This window comes from Fringilla coelebs (assembly GCF_963513975.1).
Source record: "Fringilla coelebs genome assembly, contig: SCAFFOLD_371, whole genome shotgun sequence".
Taxonomy (NCBI): Eukaryota; Metazoa; Chordata; class Aves; order Passeriformes; family Fringillidae; genus Fringilla; species Fringilla coelebs.
The window spans coordinates 1-20,863 of record NW_028167341.1 but is presented as its reverse complement, the minus strand read 5'-3'; the positions used below and the strand labels follow the sequence as shown (position 1 = coordinate 20,863).

The following is a 20,863-nucleotide window of genomic DNA, read 5'->3' as shown; positions in this document are numbered from 1 at the left end:
TGGGATTGAACTGGGATTGGACTGGGATTGAACTGGGATTGAACTGGGATTGAACTGGGATTGAACTGGGATTGAATTGGAATTGAACTGGGATTGAACTGGGATTGAACTGGGATTGAACTGGGATTGAACTGGGATTGAACTGGGATTGAACTGGGATTGAACTGGGATGGACTGGGATTGAACTGGGAGGGACTGGGATTGAACTGGGATGGAACTGGGATTGAACTGGGATTGAACTGGGATTGAACTGGGATTGAACTGGGATTGAACTGGGATTGGACTGGGATTGAACTGGGATTGAACTGGGATTGAACTGGGATTGAACTGGGATTGAACTGGGATTGAACTGGGATTGAACTGGGATTGAACTGGGAGGGACTGGGAGGGACTGGGATTGAACTGGGATTGAACTGGGATTGAACTGGGATTGAACTGGGATTGGACTGGGATTGAACTGGGATTGAACTGGGATTGGACTGGGATTGAACTGGGATTGAACTGGGAGGGACTGGGATTGAACTGGGATTGAACTGGGATTGAACTGGGATTGAACTGGGATTGAACTGGGATTGAACTGGGATTGGACTGGGATTGAACTGGGATTGAACTGGGATTGAACTGGGATTGAACTGGGATTGAACTGGGATTGGACTGGGATTGAACTGGGATTGAACTGGGATTGAACTGGGATTGAACTGGGATTGGACTGGGATTGAACTGGGATTGAACTGGGATTGGACTGGGATTGAACTGGGATTGAACTGGGAGGGACTGGGATTGAACTGGGATTGAACTGGGATTGAACTGGGATTGAACTGGGATTGAACTGGGATTGAACTGGGATTGGACTGGGATTGAACTGGGATTGAACTGGGATTGGACTGGGATGAACTGGGAGGGACTGGGATTGAACTGGGAGGGACTGGGATTGAACTGGGATTGAACTGGGATTGAACTGGGATTGAACTGGGATTGAACTGGGATTGAACTGGGAGGGAACTGGGAGGGACTGGGATTGAACTGGGATTGGACTGGGATTGAACTGGGATTGAACTGGGATTGAACTGGGAGGGACTGGGATTGAACTGGGATTGAACTGGGATTGGACTGGGATTGAACTGGGATTGAACTGGGATTGAACTGGGATTGAACTGGGATTGAACTGGGATTGAACTGGGATTGGACTGGGATTGAACTGGGATGGACTGGGATTGAACTGGGAGGGACTGGGATTGAACTGGGATGGAACTGGGATTGAACTGGGATTGAACTGGGATTGAACTGGGATTGAACTGGGATTGGACTGGGATTGAACTGGGATTGAACTGGGATTGAACTGGGATTGAACTGGGATTGAACTGGGATTGAACTGGGATTGGACTGGGATTGAACTGGGATTGAACTGGGATTGAACTGGGATTGAACTGGGATTGGACTGGGATTGGACTGGGATTGAACTGGGATTGGACTGGGATTGAACTGGGATTGAACTGGGATTGAACTGGGATTGAACTGGGATTGAACTGGGATTGAACTGGGATTGAACTGGAATTGAACTGGGATTGGACTGGGAGGGACTGGGATTGAACTGGGATTGAACTGGGATTGGACTGGGATGGAACTGGGATTGAACTGGGATTGAACTGGGATTGAACTGGGAGGGACTGGGATTGAACTGGGATGGAACTGGGATTGAACTGGGATTGAACTGGGATGGACTGGGATTGAACTGGGATTGAACTGGGATTGGACTGGGATTGAACTGGGATTGAACTGGGATTGAACTGGGATTGAACTGGGATTGGACTGGGATTGAACTGGGATTGAACTGGGATTGAACTGGGATTGAACTGGGATTGAACTGGGATTGAACTGGGATTGAACTGGGATTGAACTGGGATGGACTGGGATTGAACTGGGAGGGACTGGGATTGAACTGGGATGGAACTGGGATTGAACTGGGATTGAACTGGGATTGAACTGGGATTGAACTGGGATTGAACTGGGATTGGACTGGGATTGAACTGGGATTGAACTGGGATTGAACTGGGATTGAACTGGGATTGAACTGGGATTGAACTGGGATTGAACTGGGAGGGACTGGGATTGAACTGGGATTGAACTGGGATTGAACTGGGATTGGACTGGGATTGAACTGGGATTGAACTGGGATTGAACTGGGATTGAACTGGGATTGAACTGGGAGGGACTGGGATTGAACTGGGATTGAACTGGGATTGAACTGGGATTGAACTGGGATTGGACTGGGATTGAACTGGGATTGAACTGGGATTGAACTGGGATTGAACTGGGATTGAACTGGGAGGGACTGGGATTGAACTGGGATTGAACTGGGAGGGACTGGGATTGAACTGGGACTGAACTGGGAGGGACTGGGATTGAACTGGGAGGGACTGGGATTGAACTGGGATTGAACTGGGATTGAACTGGGATTGGACTGGGATTGAACTGGAATTGAACTGGGATTGGACTGGGATTGAACTGGGATTGAACTGGGATTGAACTGGGATTGAACTGGGATTGAACTGGGAGGGACTGGGATTGAACTGGGATTGAACTGGGAGGGACTGGGATTGAACTGGGATTGAACTGGGATTGAACTGGGATTGAACTGGGAGGGAACTGGGAGGGACTGGGATTGAACTGGGATTGGACTGGGATTGAACTGGGATTGAACTGGGATTGAACTGGGATTGAACTGGGATTGGACTGGGATTGAACTGGGATTGGACTGGGATTGAACTGGGATTGGACTGGGATTGAACTGGGATTGGACTGGGATTGAACTGGGATTGAACTGGGATTGAACTGGGATTGAACTGGGATTGAACTGGGATTGAACTGGGATTGGACTGGGATTGAACTGGGATTGGACTGGGATTGAACTGGGATTGAACTGGGATTGAACTGGGATTGAACTGGGATTGAACTGGGATTGAACTGGGATTGGACTGGGATTGAACTGGGATTGAACTGGGAGGGACTGGGATTGAACTGGGATGGAACTGGGATTGAACTGGGAGGGACTGGGATTGAACTGGGATTGAACTGGGAGGGACTGGGATTGAACTGGGATTGAACTGGGATTGGACTGGGATTGAACTGGGATTGAACTGGGATTGAACTGGGAGGGAACTGGGAGGGACCGGGATTGAACTGGGATTGAACTGGGAGGGACTGGGATTGAACTGGGATTGAACTGGGATTGAACTGGGATTGAACTGGGAGGGACTGGGATTGAACTGGGATTGAACTGGGATTGAACTGGGATTGAACTGGGATTGAACTGGGAGGGACTGGGATTGAACTGGGATTGAACTGGGAGGGACTGGGATTGAACTGGGATTGAACTGGGATTGAACTGGGATTGAACTGGGAGGGACTGGGATTGAACTGGGATTGAACTGGGAGGGACTGGGATTGAACTGGGATTGAACTGGGATTGAACTGGGATTGGACTGGGATTGAACTGGGATTGAACTGGGATTGAACTGGGATTGAACTGGGATTGAACTGGGATTGAACTGGGAGGGACTGGGATTGAACTGGGATTTAACTGGGATTGGACTGGGAGGGACTGGGATTGAACTGGGATTGAACTGGGATTGAACTGGGATTGAACTGGGAGGGACTGGGATTGAACTGGGATTGAACTGGGATTGAACTGGGATTGAACTGGGATTGGACTGGGAGGGACTGGGATTGAACTGGGATTGAATTGGGATTGAACTGGGATTGAACTGGGATTGAACTGGGATTGAACTGGGATTGGACTGGGATTGAACTGGGATTGAACTGGGATTGAACTGGGATTGAACTGGGATTGAACTGGGATTGGACTGGGATTGAACTGGGATTGAACTGGGATTGAACTGGGAGGGACTGGGATTGGACTGGGACTGAACTGGGATTGAACTGGGATTGGACTGGGATTGAACTGGGATTGGACTGGGATTGAACTGGGATTGAACTGGGATTGAACTGGGATTGGACTGGGATTGAACTGGGATTGAACTGGGATTGAACTGGGAGGGACTGGGAGGGACTGGGATTGAACTGGGATTGAACTGGGATTGAACTGGGATTGAACTGGGATTGAACTGGGAGGGACTGGGAGGGACTGGGATTGGACTGGGATTGAACTGGGATTGAACTGGGATTGAACTGGGATTGAACTGGGATTGAACTGGGAGGGACTGGGATTGAACTGGGATTGAACTGGGATTGAACTGGGATTGAACTGGGATTGGACTGGGATTGAACTGGGATTGAACTGGGATTGAACTGGGATTGAACTGGGATTGAACTGGGATTGAACTGGGAGGGACTGGGATTGAACTGGGATTGAACTGGGATTGAACTGGGATTGAACTGGGAGGGACTGGGATTGAACTGGGATTGAACTGGGAGGGACTGGGATTGAACTGGGATTGAACTGGGATTGAACTGGGATTGGACTGGGATTGAACTGGGATTGAACTGGGATTGAACTGGGATTGGACTGGGATTGAACTGGGATTGAACTGGGATTGGACTGGGATTGAACTGGGATTGGACTGGGATTGAACTGGGATTGAACTGGGATTGAACTGGGAGGGACTGGGATTGAACTGGGAGGGACTGGGATTGAACTGGGAGGGACTGGGATTGAACTGGGATTGAACTGGGATTGAACTGGGATTGAACTGGGATTGAACTGGGAGGGACTGGGATTGAACTGGGATTGAACTGGGATTGAACTGTGATTGAACTGGGATTGAACTGGGATTGAACTGGGATTGGACTGGGATTGAACTGGGATTGGACTGGGATTGAACTGGGATTGAACTGGGAGGGACTGGGATTGAACTGGGATTGAACTGGGATTGAACTGTGATTGAACTGGGATTGAACTGGGATTGAACTGGGATTGGACTGGGATTGAACTGGGAGGGACTGGGATTGGACTGGGACTGAACTGGGATTGAACTGGGATTGGACTGGGATTGAACTGGGATTGGACTGGGATTGAACTGGGATTGAACTGGGAGGGACTGGGATTGAACTGGGATGGAACTGGGATTGAACTGGGATTGGACTGGGATTGAACTGGGATTGAACTGGGATTGAACTGGGATTGAACTGGGATTGAACTGGGATTGGACTGGGATTGAACTGGGATTGAACTGGGATTGAACTGGGAGGGACTGGGATTGGACTGGGACTGAACTGGGATTGAACTGGGATTGGACTGGGATTGAACTGGGATTGGACTGGGATTGAACTGGGATTGAACTGGGATTGAACTGGGATTGGACTGGGATTGAACTGGGATTGAACTGGGAGGGACTGGGATTGAACTGGGATGGAACTGGGATTGAACTGGGATTGGACTGGGATTGAACTGGGATTGAACTGGGATTGAACTGGGATTGGACTGGGATTGAACTGGGATTGGACTGGGATTGAACTGGGATGGACTGGGATTGAACTGGGATTGAACTGGGATTGAACTGGGATTGAACTGGAATTGAACTGGGATTGGACTGGGATTGAACTGGGATTGGACTGGGATTGAACTGGGATTGAACTGGGATTGAACTGGGAGGGACTGGGATTGAACTGGGATTGAACTGGGATTGAACTGGGATTGAACTGGGATTGAACTGGGAGGGACTGGGATTGAACTGGGATTGAACTGGGATTGAACTGTGATTGAACTGGGATTGAACTGGGATTGAACTGGGATTGAACTGGGATTGAACTGGGATTGGACTGGGATTGAACTGGGATTGAACTGGGATTGAACTGGGATTGAACTGGGATTGAACTGGGATTGGACTGGGATTGAACTGGGATTGAACTGGGATTGAACTGGGATGGACTGGGATTGAACTGGGATTGAACTGGGATTGGACTGGGATTGAACTGGGATTGAACTGGGAGGGACTGGGATTGAACTGGGATGGAACTGGGATTGAACTGGGATTGGACTGGGATTGAACTGGGATTGAACTGGGATTGAACTGGGATTGAACTGGGATTGAACTGGGATTGGACTGGGATTGAACTGGGATTGAACTGGGATTGAACTGGGAGGGACTGGGATTGGACTGGGACTGAACTGGGATTGAACTGGGATTGGACTGGGATTGAACTGGGATTGGACTGGGATTGAACTGGGATTGAACTGGGATTGAACTGGGATTGGACTGGGATTGAACTGGGATTGAACTGGGATTGAACTGGGAGGGACTGGGAGGGACTGGGATTGAACTGGGATTGAACTGGGATTGAACTGGGATTGAACTGGGATTGAACTGGGAGGGACTGGGAGGGACTGGGATTGGACTGGGATTGAACTGGGATTGAACTGGGATTGAACTGGGATTGAACTGGGATTGAACTGGGAGGGACTGGGATTGAACTGGGATTGAACTGGGATTGAACTGGGATGAACTGGGATTGAACTGGGATTGAACTGGGATTGAACTGGGATTGAACTGGGATTGAACTGGGATTGAACTGGGATTGGACTGGGATTGAACTGGGATTGAACTGGGAGGGACTGGGATTGAACTGGGATTGAACTGGGATTGAACTGGGATTGGACTGGGATTGAACTGGGATTGAACTGGGATTGAACTGGGATTGAACTGGGATTGAACTGGGATTGAACTGGGAGGGACTGGGATTGAACTGGGATTGGACTGGGATTGAACTGGGATTGAACTGGGATTGGACTGGGATTGAACTGGGATTGGACTGGGATTGAACTGGGATTGAACTGGGATTGAACTGGGAGGGACTGGGATTGAACTGGGAGGGACTGGGATTGAACTGGGAGGGACTGGGATTGAACTGGGATTGAACTGGGATTGAACTGGGATTGAACTGGGATTGAACTGGGAGGGACTGGGATTGAACTGGGATTGAACTGGGATTGAACTGGGATTGGACTGGGATTGAACTGGGATTGAACTGGGATTGAACTGGGAGGGACTGGGATTGAACTGGGAGGGACTGGGATTGAACTGGGATTGAACTGGGATTGAACTGGGATTGAACTGGGATTGAACTGGGATTGAACTGGGTTTGAACTGGGATTGAACTGGGATTGGACTGGGATTGAACTGGGATTGAACTGGGATTGAACTGGGATTGGACTGGGATTGAACTGGGATTGAACTGGGATTGAACTGGGAGGGACTGGGATTGAACTGGGATTGAACTGGGAGGGACTGGGATTGAACTGGGATTGAACTGGGATTGAACTGGGATTGAACTGGGATTGAACTGGGATTGGACTGGGATTGAACTGGGATTGAACTGGGATTGAACTGGGATTGAACTGGGAGGGACTGGGATTGAACTGGGATTGAACTGGGATTGAACTGGGAGGGACTGGGATTGGACTGGGATTGAACTGGGATTGGACTGGGATTGAACTGGGATTGAACTGGGATTGGACTGGGATTGAACTGGGATTGGACTGGGATTGAACTGGGATTGAACTGGGATTGAACTGGGATTGAACTGGGATTGAACTGGGAGGGACTGGGATTGAACTTGGATTGAACTGGGATTGGACTGGGATTGAACTGGGAGGCACTGGGGCTGGGAGTGGGGCTGGTTATACTGGTTATACTGGTTTTTACTGGTTTGTACTGGTTTGTACTGGTTTGTACTGGTTTGTACTGGTTTGTACTGGTTTGTACTGGGAATGGACTGGGAATAGGGCTGGGAATGGGGCTGGTTATACTGGTTTGTACTGGGAGGGACTGGGGGGGACGGGGTTATACTGGTTTGTACTTGGTGGGACTGGGATTGAACTGGGAATGGGGCTGGTTATACTGGTTGTACTGGTTTGTACTGGGAGGGACTGGTTACACTGGTTTGTACTGGTTTGTACTGGGAATGGGCTGGGGATACTGGTTTGGACTGGTTTGTACTGGGAATAGGGCTGGGGATACTGGTTTGGACTGGTTTGTACTGGGAATAGGCTGGGGATACTGGTTTAGACTGGTTTGTACTGGGAATGGGTCTGGTTATACTGGTTTGGACTGGTTTGTACTGGGAATAGGGCTGGGGATACTGGTTTGGACTGGTTTGTACTGGGAATAGGCTGGGGCTGCTGGAGCACCTGTGAGTGATGTACTGGTTTGTACTGGTTTGTACTGGGAGAGACTCGGAATGGGGCTGGGGATACTGGTTTGTACTGGTTTGTACTGGTTTGGACTGGGAATGGGGCTGGGAATGGGGCTGGTTATACTGGTTTGTACTGGGAGGGACTGGGGGGGACTGGTTTATACTGGTTTGTACTGGGAATGGGTCTGGTTATACTGGTTTGGACTGGTTTGTACTGGGAATGGACTGGGAATAGGGCTGGGAATGGGGCTGGTTATACTGGTTATACTGGTTTGGACTGGTTTGTACTGGTTTGGACTGGAATCATACTGGGATCAAACTGTGAGGGACTGGAAGGACTGGGATGAACTGGGAGGGAACTGGTTTGGACTGGTTTGGACTGGTTTGGACTTGGAATGGAGCTGGTTATACTGGTTTGGACTGGTTATACTGGGAGGGACTGGGGGGGACTGGGAATGGGGACTGGTTTATACTGGTCCATACTGGTCCATACTGGGCCGTACTGGTCCGTACTGGTCTGTACTGGTCCATACTGGTCTGTACTGGTCCGTACTGGTCCATACTGGTCCATACTGGTCTGTACTGGTCCATACTGGTCCATACTGGTCCATACTGGTCCGTACTGGTCCATACTGGTCTGTACTGGTCCATACTGGTCCATACTGGTCCATACTGGTCCGTACTGGTCCGTACTGGTCCGTACTGGTCCATACTGGTCCGTACTGGTCCGTACTGCTCCATACTGGTCCATACTGGTCCATACTGGTCCATACCGGTCCATACTGGTCCATACTGGTCCGTACTGGTCCGTACTGGTCCGTACTGGTCCATACTGGTCCATACTGGTCCATAGTGGTCCATACTGATCCATACTGGTCCATACTGGTCCATACTGGTCCATACCGGTCCATACTGGTCTCTAACTGGTCCATACTGGTCCGTACTGGTCCGTACTGGTTTATACTGGTCCATACTGGTCCGTACTGGTCCATACTGGTCCATACTGGTTTATACTGGTCCCTACTGGTCCATACTGGTCCATACTGGTCCGTACTGGTCCATACCGGTCCCTAGTGGTCTATACTGGTTTATACTGGTCCATACTGGTCTCTAACTGGTCCATACTGGTCCGTACTGGTCCATACTGGTCCGTACTGGTCCGTACTGGTCCATACTGGTCCGTACTGGTCCGTACTGGTCCGTACTGGTTTATACTGGTCCATACTGGTCTCTAACTGGTCCATACTGGTCCATACTGGTCCGTACTGGTCCGTACTGGTCCGTACTGGTTTATACTGGTCCATACTGGTCTCTAACTGGTCCGTACTGGTCCGTACTGGTCCGTACTGGTCCGTACTGGTCCATACTGGTCCGTACTGGTCCATACTGGTCTGTACTGGTCCGTACTGGTCCATACTGGTCCATACTGGTCCATACTGGTCCGTACTGGTCCATACTGGTCCGTACTGGTCCGTACTGGTCCGTACTGGTCCATACTGGTCCATACTGGTCCGTACTGGTCCATACTGGTCCATACTGGTCCGTACTGGTCCATACTGGTCCGTACCGGTCCATACTGGTCCATACTGGTCCATGCTGGTTTATACTGGTCCGTACTGGTCCCAGGTTCATCGAGGATTCCCAGCTCGTCTCTCTCTCCCCGCTCTCGCTCCGGGGGCTCCGGGGGCTGCTCTACCTGTGAGTGTCACCAAGTGTCCCCAAGTGTCCCCAAATGTCCCCAAATGTCCCCAAAATGGCCCCAAAATGTCCCCAAATGTCCCAAAATGTCCCCAAAATGTCCCCAATGTCCCCAAATGTCCTCGAATGTCCCCAAATGTCCCAAAATGTCCTCGAATGTCCCAAAATGTCCCCAAATGTCCCCAAATGTCCCCACCTGTCCCCAAATGTCCCTAAATGTCCCCAAAATGTCCCTAAAATGTCCCAAAATGTTCCCAAATGTCCCCAAATGTCCCCAGCTGTCCCCTCACGGTCCCCAATGTCCCCATTAATGTCCCCCAATGCCCCCCCACTGTCCCCCCAGTGTCCCCCCTGTCCCATCACTGTCCCCATTGTCCCCATTGCTGTCCCCTCAGTGTCCCCATTGTCCCCATCACTGTCCCCAATGTCCCCAATGTCCACATTGTCCCCCCTCAGTGTCCCCATTGCTGTCCCCATTGTCCCCATTGCTGTCCCCATTGTCCCCTCAGTGTCCCCTCAGTGTCCCCATTGCTGTCCCCTTGCTGCCCCCCACTGTCCCCTTAGTATCCCCACTGTCCCCTCAGTGCCCTCATTGTCCCCTCAGTGTCCCCACTGTCCCCAATCCCCTCACTGTCCCCTCAGTGTCCCCTCAGTGTCCCCAATGTCCACATTGTCCCCCCTCACTGTCCCCTCAGTGTCCCCATTAATGTCCCCTGGTTGTCCCCTGAGTGTCCCCATTGCTGTCCCCAATGTCCCCACTGTCCCCTCCCTGTCCCCTCCCTGTCCCCTCACTGTCCCCTCAGAGTCCCCATTGTCCCCAATGATGTCCTCACTGTCCCCATTAATGTCCCCAATGTCCCCATTGTCCCCTCAGCGTCCCCATTGTCCCCATTAATGTCCCCCCAGTGTCCCCAATGTCCCCTCACTGTCCCCATTAATGTCCCCACTGTCCCCTCACTGTCCCCTCACTGTCCCCTCAGTGTCCCCATTGTCCCCATTGCTGTCCCCATTGCTGTCCCCATTGCTGTCCCCATTGCTGTCCCCACTGTCCCCATTGCTGTCCCCTCTGTCCCCTCAGTGTCCCCTCACTGTCCCCTCAGTGTCCCTATTGCTGTCCCCATGAATGTCCCCTCACTGTCCCCATTGCTGTCCCCACTGTCCCCATTGCTGTCCCCACTGTCCCCAATCCCCTCAGTGTCCCCATTGTCCCCATTGCTGTCCCCTCCCTGTCCCCATTGTCCCCCCCGTGTCCCCGTGCAGGAGTTTGGCCAACAACCGCCTGGAGTCGCTGCCCAGGGGGCTCTTCAGGGACCTGGGGACACTGACACACCTGTGAGTGACACCTGGGGACATTGGGGACACTGACACACCTGTGAGTGACACACCTGGGGACACCTGGGGACACTGACACACCTGTGAGTGACACCTGGGGGTGACAGTGACACACCTGTGAGTGACACTGACACACCTGTGAGTGACACCTGGGGACACCTGGGGACACTGACACACCTGGGAGTGACACCTGGGGGTGACAGTGACACACCTGGGGACACTGACACACCTGTGAGTGACACCTGGGGACACCTGGGGACACTGACACACCTGTGAGTGACACCTGGGGACACCTGGGGACATTGGGGACACCTGGGGGTGACACCTGGGGACATTGGGGACACTGACACACCTGTGAGTGACACTGACACACCTGTGAGTGACATTGGGGACACTGACACACCTGTGAGTGACAGTGACACACCTGTGAGTGACACTGACACACCTGTGAGTGACACCTGGGGACACTGACACACCTGTGAGTGACACACCTGGGGACACTGACACACCTGTGAGTGACACCTGGGGACATTGGGGACACCTGGGGACACTGACACACCTGTGAGTGACACCTGGGGACATTGGGGACACCTGGGGACACTGACACACTTGTGAGTGACACCTGGGGACATTGGGGACACCTGGGGACACTGACACACCTGTGAGTGACACCTGGGGACACCTGGGGACACCTGGGGACACTGACACACCTGTGAGTAACACCTGGGGACACCTGGGGACACTGACACACCTGTGAGTAACACCTGGGGACACCTGGGGACACTGACACACCTGTGAGTGACACTGACACACCTGTGAGTGACACCTGGGGACACTGACACACCTGTGAGTGACACCTGGGGACACCTGGGGACACTGACACACCTGTGAGTGACACCTGGGGACACCTGGGGACACCTGGGGACACTGACACACCTGTGAGTGACACCTGGCGACACCTGGGGACACTGACACATCTGTGAGTGACACACCTGGGGACACTGACACACCTGTGAGTGACACCTGGGGACATTGGGGACACCTGGGGACACTGACACACCTGTGAGTGACACCTGGGGACATTGGGGACACCTGGGGACACTGACACACCTGTGAGTGACACCTGGGGACATTGGGGACACTGACACACCTGTGAGTGACACACCTGGGGACATTGGGGACACCTGGGGACATTGGAGACACCTGGGGACACTGACACACCTGTGAGTGACACCTGGGGACACCTGGGGACACCTGGGGACACTGACACACCTGTGAGTGACACACCTGGGGACACCTGGGGACACCTGGGGACACTGACACACCTGTGAGTGACACACCTGGGGACACCTGGGGACACCTGGGGACACTGACACACCTGTGAGTGACACTGACACACCTGGGGACACTGACACACCTGTGAGTGACATTGGGGACACTGACACACCTGTGAGTGACACCTGGGGACATTGGGGACACTGACACACCTGTGAGTGACACCTGGGGACATTGGGGACACTGACACACCTGTGAGTGACACCTGCCATTTAGTGCCATTTAGTGCCATTTAGTGACACTCAGGTGTCCCCTGGGTGTCCCCTGGGTGTCCCCTGTGTGTCCCCCCGATGCCACCCGGGTGTCCCCGTGTCCCCGTCCCCAGTGACCTCCGCGGGAACTGACACACCTGTGAGTGACATTGGGGACACTGACACACCTGTGAGTGACATTGGGGACACTGACACACCTGTGAGTGACACCTGGGGACACTGACACACCTGTGAGTGACATTGGGGACACTGACACACCTGTGAGTGACACCTGGGGACACTGACACACCTGTGAGTGACATTGGGGACACTGACACACCTGTGAGTGACACCTGGGGGTGACAGTGACACACCTGTGAGTGACACCTGGGGACACTGACACACCTGTGAGTGACACCTGGGGGTGACAGTGACACACCTGTGAGTGACACACCTGGGGACATTGGGGACACTGACACACCTGGGAGTGACACTGACACACCTGGGGACACTGACACACCTGTGAGTGACACCTGCCATTTAGTGCCACTCTAGTGCCACGTGGTGTCCCCTGGCTGTCCCCTGGCTGTCCCCTGGCTGTCCCCTGGGTGCCACCCGTGTGTCCCCGTGTCCCTGTCCCCAGTGACCTCTGCGGGAACTGACACACCTGTGAGTGACACCTGCCATTTAGTGCCACTCTAGTGCCATTTAATGTCACTCAGGTGTCCCCTGGCTGTCCCCCGGGTGCCACCCCGGTGTCCCCATGTCCCCGTGTCCCCAGTGACCTCCGCGGGAACTGACACACCTGTGAGTGACATTGGGGACACTGACACACCTGTGAGTGACATTGGGGACACTGACACACCTGTGAGTGACACCTGCCATTTAGTGCCACTCAGGTGTCCCCTGGCTGTCCCCTGGGTGCCCCCCCGATGCCACCCGGGTGTCACCTTGTCCCCGTGTGTCCCTGTCCCCAGTGACCTCCGCGGGAACTGACACACCTGTGAGTGACACCTGCCATTTAGTGCCACTCAGGTGTCCCCTGGCTGTCCCCTGGCTGTCCCCTGGCTGTCCCCTGTGTGTCCCCCGATGTCACCCGTGTGTCCCTGTCCCCAGTGACCTCCGCGGGAACCCCCTCCGCTGTGACTGCGCCCTCCGCTGGTTCCTGGCCTGGCTCGGCTCCCGCCCCTCCCCCCCCGAGGGCCGCTGCCGCGCGCCCCTCCCCCACCTGGGCACCGCCCTGGCCGCGCTCAGCCCGCGGCAGCTGCAGTGCCAGCGGCACGGTAACTGGGAGGGACTGGGAGGGACTGGGAGGGACTGGGAGGGACTGGGAATGGGCTGGGAGGGACTGGGAATGGGCTGGGAGGGACTGGGAATGGGCTGGGAGGGACTGGGAATGGGCTGGGCTCAGCCCGCGGCAGCTGCAGTGCCAGCGGCACGGTAACTGGGACGGACTGGGATATACTGGGAGGGACTGGGAATGGGCTGGGAGGGACTGGGGGGGACTGGGAATGGGCTGGGAGGGACTGGGAGGGACTGGGATATACTGGGATATACTGGGATATACTGGGATATACTGGGAATGGGGCTGCAGTGCCAGCGGCACGGTAACTGGGAGGGACTGGGATATACTGGGATATACTGGGAGGGACTGGGAGGGACTGGGAGGGACTGGGAGGGACTGGGAATGGGCTGGGATATACTGGGATATACTGGGATAGACTGGGAGGGACTGGGAGGGACTGGGAGGGACTGGGAGGGACTGGGATGGACTGGGAGGGACTGGGAATGGGGCTGGGAGGGACTGGGAGGGACTGGGAGGGACTGGGAGGGACTGGGATATACTGGGATATACTGGGAATCGGCTGGGATATACTGGGAGGGACTTGGAGGGACTGGGAATGGGCTGGGAGGGACTGGGAGGGACTGGGAATGGGCTGGGAATGGACTGGGATATACTGGGATATACTGGGATATACTGGGAATGGGCTGGTCTCAGCCCGCGGCACCTGCAGTGCCAGCGGCACGGTAACTGGGACGGACTGGGAGCGACTGGCAGAGACTGGGAGGGACTGGGATAGACTGGGATAGACTGGGATAGACTGGGATAGACTGGGATAGACTGGGATATACTGGGATATACTGGGAATTGGCTGGGCTCAGCCCGCGGCAGCTGCAGTGCCAGCGGCACGGTAACTGGGATGGACTGGGAGGGACTGGGAGGGACTGGGAATGGGTCTGGGAGGGACTGGGAGGGACTGGGAGGGACTGGGAGGGACTGGGAGGGACTGGGAGATACTGGGAATGGTCTGGGATATAATGGGAGGGACTGGGATATACTGGGATATACTGGGAATGGGATGGGCTCAGCCCGCGGCAGCTGCAGTGCCAGCGGCACGGTAACTGGGACATACTGGGAGGGACTGGGAGGGACTGGGAGGGACTGGGAATGGGCTGGGATATACTGGGATAGACTGGGAGGGACTGGGAATGGGCTGGGAGGGACTGGGAATGGGCTGGGATGGACTGGGATATACTGGGAATGGGCTGGGAGGGACTGGGATATACTGGGATATACTGGGATGAACTGGGAGGGACTGGGAATGGACTGGGGTGGACTGGGAGGGACTGGGAGAGGAAATCTGAGGGGGTTGGGGTTAGAAATGGGGATTTTGGGGGGGAAATGGGACTGGGTTATACTGGTTTGTACTGGTTTGTACTGGGAGGGACTGGGTTATACTGGTTTGTACTGGTTTGTACTGGGAGGGACTGGGTTATACTGGTTTGTACTGGTTTGTACTGGGAGGGACTGGGTTATACTGGTTTGTACTGGTTTGTACTGGGAGGGACTGGGGGGAGAAAATCCGGGGGGTTTGGGGCTAAAATGGGGATTTGGGGTTAAAATGGGACTGGGAGGGACTGGGAGTGTCCCCAAGCTGTCCCCGTGTCCCTGGGGTGTCCCTGGGTCTGTCCCCAATGTCCCCAAGCTGTCCCCAATGTCCCTGGGGCTGTCCCCAAGCTGTCCCCGTGTCCCTGGGGTGTCCCCAGCAATGTCCCCAAACTGTCCCCGGGTCTGTCCCCGTGTCCCCAAGCTGTCCCCAATGTCCCCAGCAATGTCCCCAGGGCTGTCCCTGTGTCCCTGAGGTGTCCCCCAGCAATGTCCCCAATGTCCCCAAACTGTCCCTGGGGCTGTCCCCGTGACCCCAAGCTGTCCCCAATGTCCCCAAGCTGTCCCCAATGTCCCCAAGCTGTCCCCAATGTCCCCAGCAATGTCTCCAGGGCTGTCCCTGTGTCCCTGAGGTGTCCCCCGGCAACATCCCCAATGTCCCCAAACTGTCCCCAATGTCCCCAATGTCCCTGGCTGTGTCCCCGTGTCCCTGGGATGTCCCTGGCTGTGTCCCCAATGTCCCCATGTCCCCAGACTGTCCCTGGCTCTGTCCCCAGGGCTGTCCCCATGTCCCCAAACCGTCCCCAGGGCTGTCCCCATGTCCCCAAACCGTCCCCAGGACTGTCCCCATGTCCCCAGGCTTTCCCCAATGTCCCTGGGGCTGTCGCCATGTCCCCAACGATGTCCCCAAGCTGTCCCCAGTGTGCCCAGAGATGTCCCTGGCAATGTCCCCGTGTCCCTGGGGCTGTCCCCAAGCTGTCCCCAATGTCCCCAAGCTGTCCCTGGCTGTGTCCCCGTGTCCCTGGGGCTGTCCCCAATGTCCCCAAGCTGTCCCCATGTCCCTGGGGCTGTCCCTGGCTGTGTCCCCACTGTCCCCAAGCTGTCCCCAAGCTGTCCCAAATGTCCCTGGCTATGTCCCTGGCCGTGTCCCCAATGTCCCCAATGTCCCCAGGCTGTCCCTGGCTGTGTCCCCAAGCTGTCCCCAATGTCCCCAATGTCCCCAAGCTGTCCCCATGTCCCCAGAGCTGCGGCCGTTCCAGTCCCTGCCGTTCCAGTCCCTCGGGGCCGCGCCCTTCGCGCTCGGGGGACACCCGGGGGTGGCGCTGGCGCTGTGTCCCCAATGTCCCCAAGCTGTCCCCAATGTCCCCAATGTCCCCAAGCTGTCCCCACTGTCCCCAGAGCTGCGGCCATTCCAGTCCCTGCCGTTCCAGTCCCTCGGGGCCGCGCCCTTTGCGCTCGGGGGACACCCGGGGGTGGCGCTGGGGCTGTGTCCCCAATGTCCCTGGGGCTGTCCCCAATGTCCCCAAGCTGTCCCTGGCTGTGTCCCCAATGTCCCCAAGCTGTCCCCATGTCCCCAGAGCTGCGGCCGTTCCAGTCGCTGCCGTTCTCGTCCCTCGGGGCCGCGCCCTTCGCGCTCGGGGGACACCCGGGGGTGGCCCTGGGGCTGTCACTGGCTGTGTCCCCAAGCTGTCCCCAATGTCCCCAATGTCCCCAAGCTGTCCCCACTGTCCCCAGAGCTGCGGCCGTTCCAGTCCCTGCTGTTTTCGTCCCTCAAGGCCGCGCCCTTCGCGCTCAGGGGACACCCGGGGGTGGCGCTGGCGCTGTGTCCGCAATGTCCCCAAGCTGTCCCCAATGTCCCCAATGTCCCCAAGCTGTCCCCAATGTCCCCAAGCTGTCCCCAAGGTGTCCCCAATGTCCCCAAGCTGTCCCCAATGTCCCCAAGCTGTCCCCAATGTCCCCAAGCTGTCCCCAATGTCCCCAATGTCCCCATGTCCCCAGAGCTGCGGCCGTTCCAGTCGCTGCCGTTCCAGTCCCTCGGGGCCGCGCCCTTCGCGCTCGGGGGACACCCGGGGGTGGCCCTGGGGCTGTCACTGGCTGTGTCCCCAATGTCCCCAAGCTGTCCCCAATGTCCCTGGCTGTGTCCCCAATGTCCCCAAGCTGTCCCCATGTCCCCAGAGCTGCGGCCGTTCCAGTCCCTTCCATTCTCGTCCCTCGGGGCCGCGCCCTTCGCGCTCGGGGGACACCCGGGGGTGGCGCTGGCGCTGCCGGCGGCCGGAGCCTGCGCCCTGCTGGAGTGGGACCAGCTCGGGGGGAGCTTCCGGGCACAGAGCGTCCTCAACGGTGAGAAAAACGGGGGGAAAAACGGGGGAAATGGGGAAAATGGGGAAAAAATGAAAATTTGGGGGAAAAATGGGAAAAAATGGGGGGAAAAATGGGGGAAAATGGGGGGAAAACGGGGTGGGAGTGGGAGCAGCTCGGGGGGAGCTTCCGGGCACAGAGCGACATCAACGGTGAGGGAAATGGGGGGAAAAACGGGGGAAATGGGAAAAATGGCAGAAATGGGAAAAATGGAAAATTTGGAAAAAATTTGGGGGAAAATGGGTGAGAAATGGGGAAAAAATGGGGGGAAAATGAAGGGAAAATTGGGGGGAGGTTCCGGGCCCAGAGCGACATCAATGATGAGAGAAATGGGAAAAATGGGGAGAAAAATGGGAGAAATGGGAAAAATTGGAAAAATGGGAAAAATTGGGGGAAAAATGGGGAAAAAATGGGGGAAAATGGGGGAAAATGGGGTGGGAGTGGGAACGGGTCAGGGGGAGCTCCCGTGCCCAGAGCGACATCAACGGTGAGGGAAATGGGGGGAAAAACGGGAAAAATGGGAAAAGTGGCAAAAATTTGAAAAAATGGAAAATTTGGAAAAAATTTGGGCGAAAATGGGTGAGAAATGGGGAAAAAATGGGGGAAAAATAAAGGGAAAATTGGGGGGAGGTTCCGGGCCCAGAACGTCCTCAACGGTGAGAGAAACAGGGGGAAAAACGGGGGAAATGGGAATAATTTGAAAAAATGGAAAATTTGGAAAAAATTTGGGGGAAAATGGGTGAGAAATGAGGAAAAAATGGGGGAAAAATGAAGGGAAAATTGGGGGGAGGTTCTGGGTCCAGAGCGACATCAACGGTGAGGGAAAAATGGGAAAAATGGGGGGAAAAATGGGAAAAATGAGAAAAATGGGGAAAAAATGGAAAATTTCAGAGAAGAAATGGGGGAAAATGGGGGAAAAATGGGGGAAAAATGGGGTGGGAGTGGGACCAGCTCGGGGGGAGCTTCCGGGCCCAGAGCGACACCAATGGTGAGGGAAAAATGGGGGGAAAAACGGGGGAAATGGGAAAAATTGCAGAAATGGAAAATTTGGGGGAAAAAATGGAGGGAAAAATGGGGGAAAAAATGGGGGAAATGGGGGAAAAATGGGGGGAAAAATGGGGTGGGAGTGGGACCAGCTCGGGGGGAGCTTCCGCGCCCAGAGCGACATCAACGGTGAGGGAAATGGGGGAAAAACGGGGGAAATGGGAAAAATGGGGAAAATTTGAAAAAATGGAAAATTTGGAAAAAATTTGGGGGAAAATGGGGGAAAATGGGGGAAAAATGGGGGAAAAATGGGGTGGGAGTGGGAGCAGCTCGGGGGGAGCTTCCGGGCACAGAGCGACATCAACGGTGAGAGAAATGGGGGGAAAAACGGGGGAAATGGGAAAAATGGGGAAAATATGGAATAATGGGGGGAAAATGGGGAAAAATTGGAAAAAAATAGGGAATTAAGGGGGAAAAAATGAGGGGAAAATTGGGGAAAATCAAAGGAAAAATGAGGGGGAGGTTCTGGGCCCAGAGCGACATCAACGGTGAGAGAAACGGGGGGAAAAACGGGGGAAATGGGGAAAATTGGGAAAATTTGAAAAAATGGAAAATTTGGGGAAAAATGGGGGGAAATGGGGAAAAATGGGGGGGAAATGGGGAAATATGGGGAAAAAATGGGGGGAAAAATGAGGGGAAAATTGGGGGGGGTTCCGGGCCCAGAGCGACATCAACGGTGAGGGGAACGGGAAGAAAAACAGGGAATATGGGAAAAATTGGGGAAAAAATTGAAAAAATGGGAAAAAATGGGGAAAAAATGAGAAAAAGTGGAAAATAAAAAGGAATAATGGTGGGAAAAATGGGAAAAAATGGGGGAAAAACAAAGGAAAAATGAGGGGGGAGGTTCCAGGCCCAGAGTGTCCTCAACAGTGAGAGAAATGGGAAAAATGGGGGAAAAATTGAAAAAATGGAAAAAAATTGGGGGAAAAATGGGGGAAATAATGGGGGAAATAATGGGGGAAAATGGGGGAAAAATGGGGTGGGAGTGGGAGAAGCTCAGGGGGAGCTTCCGGGCCCAGAGCGACATCAACGGTGAGGGAAATGGGGGAAAACGGGGAGAAAAATGGGAGAAATGGGAAAAATGGGGGAAAAATTGAAAAAACGGAAAAATTTGGGGGGAAAACGGGGAAAAATGGGAGAGAAATGGGGGGGAATGGGGGAAAACTGGGGGGGAGCTTCCGGGCCCAGAGCGACATCAATGGTGAGGGAAAAATGGGGGGAAAAACGGGGGGAATGGGAAAAATTGGGGAAAAATGGAATAATGGGGGGAAATGGGGGAAAAATGGGAAAAATGGGAAAAAAACTGAGGGGAAAATGGGGAAAAACAAAGGAAAAATGGGGGGGAGGTTCCAGGCCCAGAGCGACATCAACGGTGAGAGAAATGGGGAGAAAAATGGGGGAAACGGGAAAAATGGAGAAAAAATGGAAAAAATGGAAAAAATTGGAAAATAAAAAGGAATAATGGGGGGAAAAATGGGAAAAAAAATGGGGAAAAACAAAGGAAAAATGAGGGGGAGGTTCCGGGCCCAGAGCGACATCAACGGTGAGGGAAAAATGGGAAAAATGGGGGAAAAATTGAAAAAATGGAAAAAAATTGGGGGAAAAATGGGGGAAATAATGGGGGAAAATGGGGGAAAAATGGGGTGGGAGTGGGAGCGGCTCGGGGGGAGCTTCCGGGCACAGAGCGACATCAACGGTGAGGGAAATGGGGGGAAAAACGGGGGAAATGGGAAAAATTGAAAAATGGAAAATTTGGGTGAAAAAATGCATGAAAAAATGGGGGAAAATGGAGGGAAAATGGGGGAAAAATGGGGTGGGAGTGGGAGCAGCTCAGGGGGAGCTTCCGGGCACAGAGCGACATCAACGGTGAGGGAAATGGGGGGAAAAAACGGGGGAAATGGGAAAAATGGCAGAAATGGGAAAAATGGAAAATTTGGAAAAAATTTGGGGGAAAATGGGTGAGAAATGGGGAAAAAATGGGGGAAAAATGAAGGGAAAATTGGGGGGAGGTTCCGGGCCCAGAACGTCCTCAACGGTGAGAGAAATGGGAAAAATGGGGAGAAAAATGGGAGAAATGGGAAAAATT

General features: G+C 54.0%; 1 protein-coding gene across 1 annotated transcript in view; it reads left to right on the top strand.

Annotated features, from left to right (window-relative positions):
• Positions 1 to 17,715, top strand: part of LOC311166006 (uncharacterized protein) — a gene marked incomplete at both ends in the record, with an annotated part of 30,033 nt that extends 12,318 nt beyond the window's left edge. The window contains 5 exons of the mRNA XM_084227499.1: positions 9,778 to 9,849; positions 11,110 to 11,181; positions 13,824 to 13,976; positions 14,119 to 14,147; positions 17,551 to 17,715. Coding sequence (XP_084083625.1) covers positions 9,778 to 9,849; positions 11,110 to 11,181; positions 13,824 to 13,976; positions 14,119 to 14,147; positions 17,551 to 17,715 — 491 coding nt within the window. The remainder of the gene's footprint in view (positions 1 to 9,777; positions 9,850 to 11,109; positions 11,182 to 13,823; positions 13,977 to 14,118; positions 14,148 to 17,550) is intronic.
• Positions 17,716 to 20,863: the final 3,148 nt, after the last annotated feature.